General features: G+C 34.5%; 1 protein-coding gene across 1 annotated transcript; it reads left to right on the top strand.

Annotated features, from left to right (window-relative positions):
• Positions 1-2,347: 2,347 nt before the first annotated feature.
• LOC131619449 (uncharacterized) lies at positions 2,348-5,658 on the top strand. Its single transcript, XM_058890542.1, has 5 exons — positions 2,348-2,536; positions 2,622-4,064; positions 4,162-4,395; positions 4,560-5,105; positions 5,188-5,658. The coding sequence occupies exons 1-5, from the start codon at positions 2,348-2,350 to the stop codon at positions 5,656-5,658; spliced, it is 2,883 nt and encodes a 960-aa protein (XP_058746525.1).
• The last annotated feature ends 9,787 nt before the right edge of the window (positions 5,659-15,445 follow it).

Genomic DNA, 15,445 nt, shown 5'->3' with positions numbered 1-15,445 from the left:
TTCATTTGTTTGATCACTTTCATTAGTGAGTTGGAATTTGAATCCGTCTGGATCCTCATCGAAATCATGTATTTTCTTCAATTTTCAAAGGCGACGCCCCTATCTTTCAAACTTTCAATGTTGCCATCGAAATTGAGATCTGATCTGGTCCTCACTTTTCAAAACAAATACAACATTTTATGTCATAGATAGAACCATATTCCTGCACTTCAAAGACTTTTGACTCAAAAAACAGGAGCACGTGTGAAACCTATACAGTTCATGGCCAGGAAATTCATTACTAATACTAACAAGTTGCAAGTCAGAATATTGGTACACGTTGCAGACATTTGAACAATTCACATAGATACATTATGTAGTTTCAATTCATCACCATCTAACACAAACCATACAAAATACATACAAATGCAAACAGTCAATACATCATCAAATTCAAACAATAGCACACCCACAAAACCAAATGTAGTTCATGATCCCAACACAAAACAGTTAATTAGCAAACTAGTCTGCATAGTAAACAAAATAGCTAGCATCACTATCACAAACAGATCCAAGCCATGCTCATACAATTCAATCACATACCAATACCAAAAACATTGAAAGGAATTTACAGACATGTACTATGTCAGAACCACCCTATAGCTTGTAACGGTCTTAGGTAACTTTTGTAACATTCTGGCAGTTATTCACTAGGATATGAGGAATTTCCAGTTATTTGTTAATTAGCCGATCATTGGTACTCTTAATCATTGAGATAACTAAGAAAAATTAATAGGAACTCTCCATTCTATTTATTTCTTGATGTACCATGCTAAGTGATGTCAATCCAATAAATAAGAAAATATTGATGATTAATTTTCTTACATATGTGATGGGAAGTAAACTAAATAAATTATATTTAAATTTTTACCGCCTCAAATTAAAGATATGGGTCCATCCATCCCTTAGAGAGGGGACGGAAATGTTGATAGATAGCATGCCATATAAGCATCTATTTCAAATATTATATATAAATAAATTATATTATATATTATTCATAAATATTATATTTTATATATATATATATATATATATATTTAGATACATATGTACATTAAAACAATATATATATATATATATATATATATATATATATATAATTTAAAATATATTATTAAATAAAAACATAATATTATATTATATAAAATTAATATGTAACTCTTTCTAGAAGTAAAAATTAGATTAAAGAAATTAATAGGAAGGACATAAACTTAATCCAAAGAAAAAGTAAAATAATAAAACGAAAAAATGTAAAAAAAAAAAAAAAAAAGAAGAAATATATTTTACATTAAAGTATGGTGAATTCAAGTTTTGGAACGGACGTTATAATTATAAAATTTTAATAGATATATATTGACAGTGTAAAATAATTTTACACTATCATTGTATCAATCATTTTCTCCAACTATAAACATTAGTGTGTGGATCTAAATCATGCACGAAATAATGTTTTATGTTATTTTAGTTAATTTAAAGTATTGTATCAAATAAAATTATTGAAAATACGATGAGAAGAAATAATTTCTAGATAAATTTTTTGGTATTCATAAGTTTGGTTTGAATATTGCAATTTTTAATATAAATAAATTTAAATTTTTAATTTATTTTAAAATATAACATTATATTAAATATTATTATTTTAAGAGATTAAAGGTAGTGTTAAATTAATTTTACACTATTAACCAATAAAATTATAATATTCAATTGTATTATATCAATATTTTAAAATTAAAAAACGAGACTTTATGAGATACACAAATTTTTGATTGGTTGAAAGTATAAAAGTATTTTACATTGTTGATACATACTCTTTTCTCTTTTATTTTAATAAATAAAAATATTGATACTCAACTTAATTCAAAAATACTCAATTACTTATTCCTTTATTTTTATATGATGACAAAATTGATCTTCTCATATTAAACTCACATATTTTTATAACTCTTTTTATATAAATTATAAATAATAATGTCAATAAAAATGGCAATGATAAAATTTAGGTGAGGTAATATAATATTCCTGTTTATGTAAGTATTTGAAAAAAGGGTTAAATACCGTTTACCCCCGCCAAATAAGCGAGTTTTGATTTTGCCCCCTTTAAAAAAAAATTGTTGCGTAGACCCTACCAAATGCAGATTCCAACCATTTAAACCTTTTACCATGTTTTTACCTAGAACACCAGGTTACCATCCTACGTGTCTGTTACTAATGCCACGTAAGCCATAGTATATAAGTCATTGTTTTACTGTTCTCATTTTACCCCCTGAAAAAAATTAGGGCAAACACTTCTGAAAAAAGCAAAGAGGCAATGGCGAAAATGAAGAAGACAAAGACGAGCAAGACGGAGAAGACGAGCCAGTCAAAGAAGACGGCGCGGTCAAGCAAGATGACGCAGTCAGGCCAGAGTGAGAAGGCGATGCAGTCAAGCCAGTCATCCAAGAAAACCAAGGTCGTGAACCGGGACAAACCTGTAGAAGAAGTCATTGAAGATGAAAAGGTACGAATTTTAGGGTTTAACAAATTTTAGGGTTTGTCATCATTTTAGGGTTTAACAAATTTTTCATTTCCTTTAAAAATTTCAGAATATGCATTTAATCAGTGTTGTTTTCCATCATGGATGGGAATTTGTGAGCATGGGTGATGGGGTTATGATATACAGGGGAGGGGTAACGACACATGTTACTGACATTCACATTGACAACTTTACTATGATTTGCGTTAACAAGCTGTTGAATGAGTGGGGTTACAATGAAGGCACATTTAGGGTACAGACAAAGGTTGTTGAGATTGATCCCAACTTTTTCCAAATTAAGAAAGATGATGACTGTTATGATGTAGCTGCATTTTCTTATGCCAATGAAGTAGAGGGTGTCATGTATGTAGAGCATGATGTAGTAGATGTTTCATTTTCAGTTGTTAGTCCTAGATGTGTTAATGAAACAGATGTTCAGGATCAAAGTGATGAAGAAGGAGTGGAAGGATTAGGAGATAGTGAGGATGAACGTGCCACTGGGTTGGAGGATGGGTTTGAAGACATAGATGTTTCTGTACCTAGGAAGGAAGCTCTTTCCCTATCTGATGTTATGAGGGGTTCAGAAAAGAAAGAAATGGAAGATGAAGATGAATATGTAATTAACGAGTTGGACAGCTCAGACCCTGATTTATCAGATGAGGAGAAAGTTCACAAGTTTGAAAAGTTTAAAAAGGAGCATTTCAATAAGAATTTTAAATTTGAGTGGGGTATGGAATTTAATTCCCTTGATGAGTTTAGAGAAGCTATACGTGAGTGGTCAGTATTAAATGGTAGGGAAGTAAAGTTTGTGAAAAACGAGAGCTACAGGGTTAGGGTGGAATGTAGGGCCAAGTGTGGGTTTTTAATACTTTGTTCAAAGGTGGGCCACAAACATACTTTTGCTATAAAAACAATATTTGATAAGCACACATGTGCTAGGGTTCTAGACAACATATCTGCAAGCTCAAGGTGGGTGGCCAAGGCTGTTGTAAAAAAGATGCAAACATCACAAAGTGTTAGGATTACTGACATTATTCAAGACTTGAGGCAGAATTTTTTTGTGGGCATCACTATTGCAAGGGCATGGAAGGCAAAGCTCATAGCCAAGAGGATTCTTAAGGGAGATGCAGATAGGCAATATGCTAATTTGAGGAGGTATGCATCTGAGCTACATAGAGTTAACCCTAGTAATACTGTGAGTATCACTGTCAACAGACCTAGCCCATCCATACAACCAAGATTTGGGTCCTTTTACTTTTGTTTTGATGGTTGCAAAAAGGGGTTCACTAATGGCTACAGACCCTTTGTTGGGGTAGATGGGTGTCACTTGAAAACCAAATATGGGGGTCAGTTGCTAATTGTTGTGGGTAGGGACCCCAATGACCAGTATTTCCCTTTAGCATTTGGAGTAGTTGAAATAGAGAATAAGGAAACTTGGAAATGGTTTATTGATTTGCTGATGGGTGACATTGGGCAGGACAACAGATATGTATTTATATCTGACCAACAAAAGGTTAGTGCTATAGTTATGTGTCTTTGTGAAATTTTGTTGTTCTTTGTGTTATTTGTTCTTTGTGAAAATTTATATGTCTTTGAGTTTGTGATTGCAGGGACTAGTTTCAGTCTTTGAAGACATGGGTGAAAGGGTGGAACACAAACTGTGTTTGAGACATCTATATGCTAACTTCAAAAAGAAATTTGGTGGAGGAGCATTGATAAGGGACTTGATGATGGGGGCAGCAAAAGCAACATACTACCAAGGATGGATGACCAAGATGAATGAGCTAAAAGAACTTGATCCAAAGGCATTGAGTTGGCTTATGGGAGTTAACCAAAAAGCTGGTGTAAGCATGCTTTTAATTTTTTTCCAAAATGTGATGTTCTAATGAACAACATTTCTGAGTCTTTCAATGCAACAATATTAGATGCTAAGGGTAAGCCAATTCTGACCATGTGTGAATGGATCAGAAAGTATTTAATGAATAGGTGCTCAACATCTGCTTTGAAGCTAGAAAAATGGCCACATAAGGTCATGCCCATACCTAGGAAAATATTAGACAAGGAGGTTGCCTTGAGTGCTCATTGGCTGCCTACTTGGGCAATGAATGAACAGTTTCAGGTCACATATTCTTTCAATACTCGAGAGTTTATAGTGGATATTTCAAAAAGGTCATGCAGTTGTAACTTTTGGGAGTTGGTGGGCATTCCCTGTAGGCATGCTGTAGCAGCATTAGGTTTTAGACAACAAAACCCTGAGGATTTTATGGATGAGTGTTATTCTAGAGAGAGGTATAAGTTGTGTTATAGTTTTGCTGTTAGTCCCATTAATGGACAGGATATGTGGCATGAGGTAGAATCGGATGAATTGTTGCCACCAATGTTTAAAAAGGGTCCAGGGAGGCCTAGAAAACTCAGGATTAGAGAGACTGGTGAAGATGGGGCTAGAAGAAGGTTGCCTGGAGTCTCTTATAGATGTACAACATGTGATAAATTTGGGCATAATGCACAGTCTTGTAAAAGCTCAGTTCAGGATCAAAATGCTCTCAAGAGAAAGGTATGATGTACAAACCTAAGTTGTTGTTTATGTGTGTCTATTGATACTGATAATTCTAACTGATAATTCTGTTATTTGATAGAAAAAAATGAAGACAACTCAATCAACTCAAACAACTCAGCATGCAGATGGAGAAGTTTCTACTCAAAATGCTGTAAACCATGATGAAAGTGTTGTAGAAACACAAGCAAGTGAAGTTACGCCTACTGATGCAACACAAGCAAGTGAAGTTATGCCTACTGCTGCAGAAACTGATGCCATCCCAAATGATCCAGCTCAGACTAACTATTTTGATGGAATTTCTGATGATATCATAACAAGCCTACCAGACATCACCACTGCTCAGAATTACAAAGAGGCCACCAAGACAAGGAAAGTAGTGAAAGAGATCAAGCCAATGAGAAAGAGGTCAAGTGAAAGAATCAAGATAAATTGGTTTAAAAAACCAAAACCATTTACAGGGCCAGGATCCAATAGTGACCAACCAATGTCTTTGACAGATGAAGAGGAGGGAAGTGGATCAAAAAAATCAAACAAGAAAGCAAAGAAATAGAATATTGTCTCTTTATGTTTTGTCTCATGTTTTGTGTAATCTTTATGACAATGTTATGTTGTTTTGTGTAAGTTAATGGTGTTTTGATCTAGTGATCTTTGACTGATGTTTTGTGTAAGTTAATGTTTATGACAATATAAGACTTAAGGTCTTGATTAATATGAACTACATTTTGTGCTCATTGGTTGTTTACAATTTATTTTCTGGTGCACAAGTGATTCATTACACCTTATAAACAAAACAATGAGACAATTTAATACATCTAATGCCATAAATTGTAAACAAAAATTTCCATTAATTCATTTGAAGTTTACATAATTTTTCTTCATGACTGATTTTAACCAAACCCATCACAAGACTACAACAACTTAAACCAAGCATACTATAACAACTTAACACAATCCTACTACAGTAATCTTGTTATTATAGTACTCTAATGCCTAAATCTTGAACTTCAAAATCACTGCAAACATGATCAAACAAAACATGAAGGTCATTTTCATTTGATAAATCTTCTTCTGCATGATGGTAACTTTCAACTTTGTTTTTTCAAGCTTTTCACTGTTATTTCCAACTTCACCAATGCAACATTACATTTCTTGCAGTCGCGATTTTCATTCTTTGTACTTTCACCCATGGCTGAGGCAAATTCATCGTTCCATAAAAACAAGTCACAAGAATTAAGACCCTGCAAACATCAACAAAAATTGGCATAAAACGCATATATATCATGAGACAAATTAACCCAGCCAAATATATAACTCATGCGACATATTACCCCAGCCAAACGACACTTCCAAAACTTCCGGTTTCTATTTTGCATTGTATTTGCTACCCACATCTTCATTGGCAAACGGCAACCACACTGGGGAACACTCGAAATCTCAAGCGAGTTGTTGCTTCCATTGTTGTAGCTTTGATCCATGCCGCTTACTGATTATGACGACGAAGAAGATGATGAAGAAGAAGACTGCGCAGCCTTTGATGATGATGGACACGATTTGCCAAACCCTAGTGTTCAAAATTTTTGATTTGGGAATTTTATGGTCTGTAAGGAAGAAGGAGGGAAAACGATGATGATGTGCCAACGTGGCATTTGTTTCAGAAAAAATAAATTGGTAACAGACACGTAGGATGGTAACCTGGTGTTCTAGGTAAAAACATGGTAAAAGGTTTAAATGGTTGGAATCTGCATTTGGTAAGGCCTGCGCAACAATTTTTTTTAAAGGGGGTAAAATCAAAACTCGCTTATTTGGCAGGGGGTAAAAGGTATTTAACCCTTGAAAAAATTCTCTTTTCCGAGCTTATAGTTGTTTGAACATAACCTTTTATAATTGTACATTTATTCTATAGTTATCTAAGTACTCGTACTTGTATCTAGTATTCATAATTTTAGTAAAAATAAATTAAAAATTAAAAAATATTATATCATTTAAAAAATATAACGACTTTGATAAAATATTCGAAGATTTTATTGTTAATTTTTATAATAATTAATAAATAAATATTTATATTAAAATGTGTAATAGTTTATTAGTAATGCATTTTTAAAAATGGTAAATATACATTTTTATATAATAATATATATATATATATATATATATATATATATATATATATATATATATATATATAGTATCTGGGCATAGGCAGGATGCATACTGTGAGAATTGAATCGAACTCTATTAAAGTCGAAGAGTAGCTTCTGGTTCAACAGAGAATATGCATGAGGTCAAAGATTATTCGCATGCTGTTGTAGAAGACCTACATACTATAGTCAAAGAGTATTCTAGTATAGGTGTTCTATTTTTGGATATGTTTTCACTATGTTTGGCATAACAATTAGTTGGAAAGAAACACTTCAGAAGGTTGTTGCTTTATCAACCACTGAAGTGTAATATATTGCCCTCATTGAAGCTGTGAAATAAGCATTGTGTCTTGAAGGTATTGCTAAGGAGTTGAAACTTCAAGGTCGAGGTATCACTGTTAAATGTGATAGTCAAAGTGTTATACACTTGTCGAAGAACTCAGCATATCATGAGCGAACCAAACACATCAATGTGAGGTTGCATTTCGTCAGGGGAGTAAACGAGCGTGGCGAAGTCCAAGTGCTGAAGGTTTCGACAGATCATAATGTTGCTGATATGATTACCAAGACATTGCATGAAGAAAGGTGCATGAATAAAGCTAGTTTTTTCTTTGATACTATAGAGTTTGTTCCAAGATGGAGATTTGTGAGAATTGGATCGAACTCAATTAAGGTTGAAGGGTAGCTTCTGATTCGACAGAGAATATGCATGAAGTCGAAGCTTGTTTGCATGTTGTTGTCGAAGACCTACATACTGTAGTTGAAGAGTGTTCTAGTATGTGGGTGTCGAAATACTAGGGTTGTTAGTAGTTTAAATTGGATCTGTTTTTTATGTCCAATTGTTTAACTTAGCTTGTAATGGATATTTATGAAAAATCTCATTAGTTTAGTATGTTAGGTTTATTATAAATAACATACTAATCTCTCATCATTGAGTATTGCAAATCCTAATTTAGGGCGAGAGGGTTATTTGTTATTCTTGTAACATTTGTAATCTTGTTTCAAAGAGAAAGTAAAGAATAACAGTAGTTAAATCAATTCTTATTGTTCTTCTTGTTTCCAATTGTGTTCCTTATTATATGTTGTTCTTAACATCATTTTCACAATAGATACTAAAGTATTCGTGGGTACTAAAGTACATTTTTATAAGCAAAGAACAACTTGGAAATAAATTTAACTCAACTATCACTCATTTGTTGATTTGTCTCATCTACCTTACTTGTATATTTTTTATTTCATTTTTATTTAATTAGTTTAATATTTATTTCTTAATTTAATATTTTGTTTTATTTTACTTTATTTCTTAATATTTCTATAAGTTAAGTTATTTTGTAAATATAAATTATAGCATTAGTATTATTACTATCATATATTTTTAATTTAAAATATTATTTTTAAACTATAGAATTCAAGTTATAACCATATTACCTTATGAGGAATGTTTATAAAAAAATATTGTTATAACCTTATGAAGAATAAGAGCGTCGTAGTTCGACTAATATTTTTGTTTGTTTTGTGTTTTTTTAGGTGAACAGTTACATCCGCATTCTATGGAAGCTCTGATTCCTCATAAGGGGATACATAGGCATTAGGTTGCGGGACCTAAGCGAGCACAACTATTTAAAAACTCCGTTTCTCCGTATTTTTTACAATTCTTTCTTTTTCCTACATTTTGCATGCATCCTAGTTCAATTTTAGGCGTAGACTTTTTATACACCCATAGACTAGACAACAAACGTGGATCCCATCGAGTACGATGGATGTGAGGAGTGTTAGCACGTTTCCCTCGCGTAACCAACTCCCTTACCCGTATCTTTGGTTCGCTTTGACCATGCTTTTTCTTCCCTTAAGTTTATTCTGTGTTTTCTTTCCCTATCTTGGGTGAATAGACATGGATGGCGACTCTATTTTCCTGCGCCACTTTCGCGTTGGTACTTGGATGAAAATCCTGGGAGCGACAGCTGCTAACTCTGCTGGGGATTACGTTGGATGGAGTTCTAGTACTCTGTTTGAGAATTAAAGTAGGATGGATGCCCCTGCATCATTGATGATTAGATCATTGTGAGAGACATGCCAATGAAATAGGCTCTGGTGCATGGGGATTATCAATGATGGATTAAATTTTAGCTTTATGAGAATGTGATGATATGCATGATGCATGTATGATTATGGATGGAATTATTGTTTCCAAGATACTGATAATGGATGGAGGGTGCCCTTGAGGAAAGGTTATTGCTTGTAGGAAGTATTTGTGAAGGTGTTTGGCTTGACTCCCTGACACTTGTCTCGATATCCGACATTCAATTGAAGGTGAAGAAATGAACTGTTATTGGCCTGCCCCAGCCTACAAGGTCTCTTGAGAAAGGACTCGGATGTGCGTGAATCACGGAGATTCGCAATGGTCTGCCCTAGTGTTGATCATGGGATGAATTCCCCATATTGAAAGGAATTATTCCACTTAATGAATTTTTTAGGTATTTGCTTAGTGGATGACCAACTTTTGCCCTTGTAAGAATGCTCAATGGAATTTCACTGTTGAACTTTCCTTGGTATCAAGTACTTACTTTCAGATTAGAGACGATTATGTTTGGAAAAAGATAATGAGGATTCACTGCACATGTTAATCTCAAAGTAAAAGTTTTTATTTGTTAATAATGTTGTATTGATACTAACACAAGTGACAAGCAACATATTAGGAGTCAGTTTTGACATGATTTTACTGTTTGTATGCTTTCAGAACGAACCCTACTTCAGTTAGGACTTTTGAGGGTTGTAACGTGGTCTGGTTCACGGTTTAAGAAACAAAGGATAAAGGCTCATACTTAACTCACCCCCTCTTTGTGATGTTCTCCAGTCCTACGTCTAGCTAGTTCGACACGAGTATTCACCTTTCAGGAAGGATTGTGGTGAATGAGGATCCCCATGGTTTTAATGGAGGTGGCAACCACCCTTTGGTGTTTTCATTGATGATCATAAAAACTTTTCCCTTGGAGGGTTTTTTTTGTCCTTGTCTTTTGCTTTCGAGTATTTTTTTTACTTAGCGCGCTATTGTTTCTTGTTTTTTTATTCATAATTTTATTTTGCCCCTTTTTTTGTCTCTCGTTCGGGAACAAGTTGTATGACTTTTGTGATTGACTTGTTGAGAAGGTTGTGACTGCCTTGTTCTTAGTAAATGAGAGACGCACATTGTGGATTGTACTCTTCTACTTTTGTTGTGAGAGATGGGATATGATTGATCCTCTGATGGAATACCTGAAAGTTGAGTGCTCAGTCGAACTAACTGAAGACTACCCTGCCCCTGGTTAAGATTGGGGGTTTTGTATTTTTGAAACGAAACTCCTACTCCTTAGGATCAAAGGGGTTGATGAGGGTTGCACTCTCTTATAACTCCAGTGTTTGGAAATTGAAATAATGTTTGTACATCGTCAGCAAGATTTTTGTTCCAAAAGCATACAGTTAGTAATTCATATGTTTTTCATTTTCATCATTCTCCTTTTTTGATTGCTTTAGACAAATGAGTTGAATATCAATGAACATAATGACAAAAATGAAATGATTTGAGAAAAACATGTATATTGCATTATTTTTATTTATTCAAACAGAATGAGTTTCTTACAATGAGCATTTCTTGATAACAGCGAAAATATTTCAATTTAAAAATGCTTGAGAAATCTAAACAATGGCAAGATTGGCCTTATTCTGATGCAAATGAAATGTTCTCTGACCATCACAAAGTCTTTAGGCTCCACTGATGGAAGTGCCACTATGAGGCAGCATGGGGTTCTCTCATAGTAACTTGATCTTGTTTGTAATTCTCCATGATTCTTTGTCTGTTGGCTCTTGTCTGATATCGGTGTCGAGGAATCATCTTGTCTGATCTGAGGAGAGGAAGGGGGTAAGAGTGTCGGTAATCATGGATGCATATGCATGAATGCAAAATATTAATGATGATGTGAATGCAGCAGAAATTAGGATCAAATATCAATGGCTCTCGGATAATAGCTTCTTATGATGGTAAAAGATGGTCGAATCCTCCAGATTCAGAGGTTCGACGTTGCTTGTTGATAAATAGGCGATATATAAGTCAAAGAAGTTTGAATCCTCCAGATTCAGAGGTTCGATGTTGATTCTGGATGTCTGAATGGTCATAGAGTAGGATGAAAGCATAGTTTCCTACAAAACAAAAGTTCCCTACCCCTCTCACAGGTATGGTCTAGTATAGAGTAGGTCAAAAGTTCACCAGCGTTAACAGTTCTCATGAAATACCATTATCGTTTTATATACATGCCAACGATGGTATCCCATTTGAACCTCGACTGGGCTTGGGTCTCATGATCGCACCAAACAAGACATGACATCTTGCTGGAGTCATGACTATCCACTTTATCCTAGGTATCATAAGTAACACTCTGGTAGGGGTATTGGTCCTTTTACCTCAATGTAACATCATCCCACCCACTGGAACAACACAACAATAATAATCCATAATATAGGAAAATAAAAATGCAATGCATAAAGAAATAAAGCAGTAAAGAAATAAAGCAATAAACAAATAAACACTGATAGAAAAGGAAACAAATAGAAGCTAAGATCAACTTGCTAAGAATGGACCAGTAATTGGTTAATCGTCTCCAGCAGAGTCGCCAGCTGTCACTCCCAGTACTTTTATCCAAGTACAAACGCGAAAGTGATGCAAGAAAAAAGAGTCATCATACATGTCTATTTATCCCAAGATAGGGAAAGGAAGCACAAAATAAACCTAAGGGAAGAAAAAGCATGGTAAAAGCAAAATAGAGATACGGGTAAGGGAGTCGGTTACGCGAGGGGAAGGTGCTAGCACCCCTCACGCCCATTGTACTCGATGGGATCCACGTTATTTGTCTAGTCTATGGGTGTATAAAAAGTTGATCGGTCGCCATTTCTATTAAGTTTCCGTCGTTTATGCGGCACAAATTCAACACTTTGGTAATACATTTGGTCGTTTTCATTTGTTTTCTAGAAAGTTTAGTGTGTTTCTTAATCTATAGCATCGCATTGCATTTTGCTTAAATTTATGTCAAAAGATTCTTTTTATGCCTTCGTTTGGTAGTGTTAGTGTTTCAGGTTGATGCCTGTGATCAGAGGAAATAATGGTTAGACTTTGGGGACTCTGGAAGGCTGAGAGAAGGAAGTTTTTGAAGAATCAGGAGGTCAACACGACCTCCGTGTGCATCAACACAGTCCGTGTTCAAAAGCTTCAGGAATGCATGAAAAGGATGAAGTCAGTGGATCAACACGGGCACCCATGTGCATCAACACGACTCGTGTTGATGGGTCTGATGCAAAGCACAAAGCCACGTGAGTCAAAAGATTAACACGGGCACCCGTGTGAATCAACACGGCCCGTGTATATGGATGATAATGGAAACTTCACTTTGTGATCTGTTTTAATCTATCTTGTCATTAAGGGTACTTTGGACTTTTTGCTGACACTGAGACTGATGCTGATACTATTTAAAACAAAGTTTGCGTAAGGAGAGAGGACCTTTTTTGACTTACGAGAGAAAATACCACTACAGAGAAGATAGCTATCACAGAGGATTCGGAGACAGCAAGATTCGAGGGTAACCACCATTGAAGATCAACGTTATTGTTATTCTTTGTAATGTTTAACTCTTATACTATGTTTTCTACGAATACTATGACAGGCTAAACCCCCCAATGCTAAGGGGTGGTCTTGATTTGACAATTATAATGAATTCGGATCTATTATTTCCTTAATGCATCGTTTATTTATTTTAATTTGATTGTGTGATGTTGTTATGCTTTTGTATCGGACAAATACAAATAGATCTATGACTAACAGTTAACAGGATTGTGATTGTTAGGGTTTTCACACAATTAGGTTAATAGGAGTACTACCTAAGACTAGGAGCTCTTGTTATTCACCGTAAACTTTGATTATATTAATGGTTAAAATCAAGAATTGTTTGAATGGTCATTCGAATAAGGATTGGTAGTTTGATAGTTTCTTTCATTAAGGACTTAAGGAAGAACAATCTAAGGTTAGGTAATTGAAAGTGTCTTTGTATTGAGGAAATTCGGGTTTGGATCACGGCTTGTTGAATCAACCACTCACCCTATCATGTTTTTTCTTAGGCTTAATTGTAATTTTGGTCCCTCTATTATCTTTTTTTTTTTGGGTTTTGGTCCCCCTATTTTAAAATCCGGAATTTTAGTCCCTACATTTTAGTTTTTTGAGGATTTTGGCCCCTTGCAAATTCGAAGGCAATTTTAAATGAAATGACGCTCACATTAATTATGTGTCAGTGCCAGTTGAGTAGTGATCTGTTCAAAAAACTATTTTTATTTAAGATTTATGTTGAACATGTCATCAATGTGAGTTCCATTTCATTAAAAATTGTCTTTGGATTTGCAAGGGGGCCAAAATCCTCTAAAAACTAAAATAGAGGGACTAAAATTCCAAATTTTAAAATAGAAAGACTAAAACTCACAAAAAAGAATAATAGGGGGCCAAAATTACAATTAAGCATCTATCACTATATTTTTATGTTTATCATTTAAAGTCTTATAAATCAAACCAACCCGTGTTTTTGTTCATTAGAATCAATAGTAAAATAGGTATTTACTACGCAGCCCTCGAGATCGATATTTGGGGAAACTCTCTATAACTACATCGGTAAAAATAGTACATTTGCTATTTTTCCGATCAAAAGTCTACGCCTAAAACTAAACTAGGATGCATGCAAAATGTAGAGAAAAAAAAGAATTGTAAAAAATACGGGAAAACGGAGTTTTTAAATAGTTGTGCTCGCTTTGGTCCCGCAACATAATGCCTACGTATCCCCTTATGAGAAATCAGAGCTGCCATAGGATGAGAATAGGGATGTCAACGGGGCAGATATTGTTCGGAGGATGCTTCTCCGCTCCCCGTCTCGCCCCCAAATTTAGTCCCCATCCTCATCCCCAATCCCCGCCACGGGGGAATATTTTCCCCCATCCCCATCCCCACAGATCCCCACGGATATCCACGGAGATCGAATCTTAAGAAAATTTCTACACTTTTTGATCAAAAATATGACACTAGTATTTTGTTATTTTTTTTCCGTATTTTTTAAAACACATATATTTGCATCTTTATTTTATAAAAAAAATAAAAATACATCTTGCATCAATAATAAATAAAAAAAAGCAAAAGAACTTGATGTTGCTAATATTTTTTATGTAAAAATAAATAAATAAATAGTAACATAACTTGCTACCGTGCTTCCACTAATTTATTACAACAATACCGCTGTCGTCCAACGCAAGTGGTTGATTATGTGTGACAAATCTATAACTTCTAATGACTCTTCATTTTCTAATACATTAATATTTTTCATGTAAAATTATATAATTATATAATATATAAAATATATAAATTAAAATATATCGTCGGAGTCGGGGAATCCACGGGGACGGAGGATACTTTTCCAATCCCCGCCCCAAAGTGTTATCGGGGGAACTTTTCCCTCCATCCCCATCCTCACGGGGAAAAAAATCCCCAACTTCGAATCTCCGCACAGATATTCCCCACAGGATCCCCATTAACAGATGCAATTGACATCCCTAGATGAGAATGTAACTGTTCACCTAAAAAACAAAAAACAAGCAATAACATTAATGAAATTGACCATAGATGTTGGGCTTTTTTACCATAGATGTTAGGCTTTTTGAGGAATTTACTTCAATTAATGAATGACATTTTTTTGTGGCTTTCGCACCGGTTTCCGACCTACATAGTAGATCGACTAATCCGGCTCGTGCTACGGAGGCAAGTGCACTGACCAAGTGTTGTTTCTGCTAGGAATCGAACTCGGTATTCCCCGAATATCGTCCTTTGCAGAGACTCGTTTTCCACTCGAGCCCAAACGCTTGGTTAATGAATGACATTTTTAATATATGTGTTGTATGTTTGAATCAATTAATGTATGAGTTTTATAATTTATTACCTAAAATAACCTTAAATGTAAAGCGTCTTAAAAAATGTCAAAGTTAGGACATTTTTGTTGCCTAGAAGACATTCAGAGGAGTTTTCAAAAATACATCTCTGAAATATACCATGTTATGTGCAATAAACATGCTTCAAATAGTTTAAAATAAATTCATGGGAGTTTATGGAGATGCATCTCCAAATCCACCTTAAATAATTTACGGAGA

Source organism: Vicia villosa, linkage group LG7 (genome assembly GCF_029867415.1).
Source record: "Vicia villosa cultivar HV-30 ecotype Madison, WI linkage group LG7, Vvil1.0, whole genome shotgun sequence".
Classification (NCBI taxonomy): Eukaryota; Viridiplantae; Streptophyta; class Magnoliopsida; order Fabales; family Fabaceae; genus Vicia; species Vicia villosa.
The sequence above is the reverse complement of the archived record's forward strand: the minus strand, read 5'-3'. Positions and strand labels throughout refer to the sequence as shown.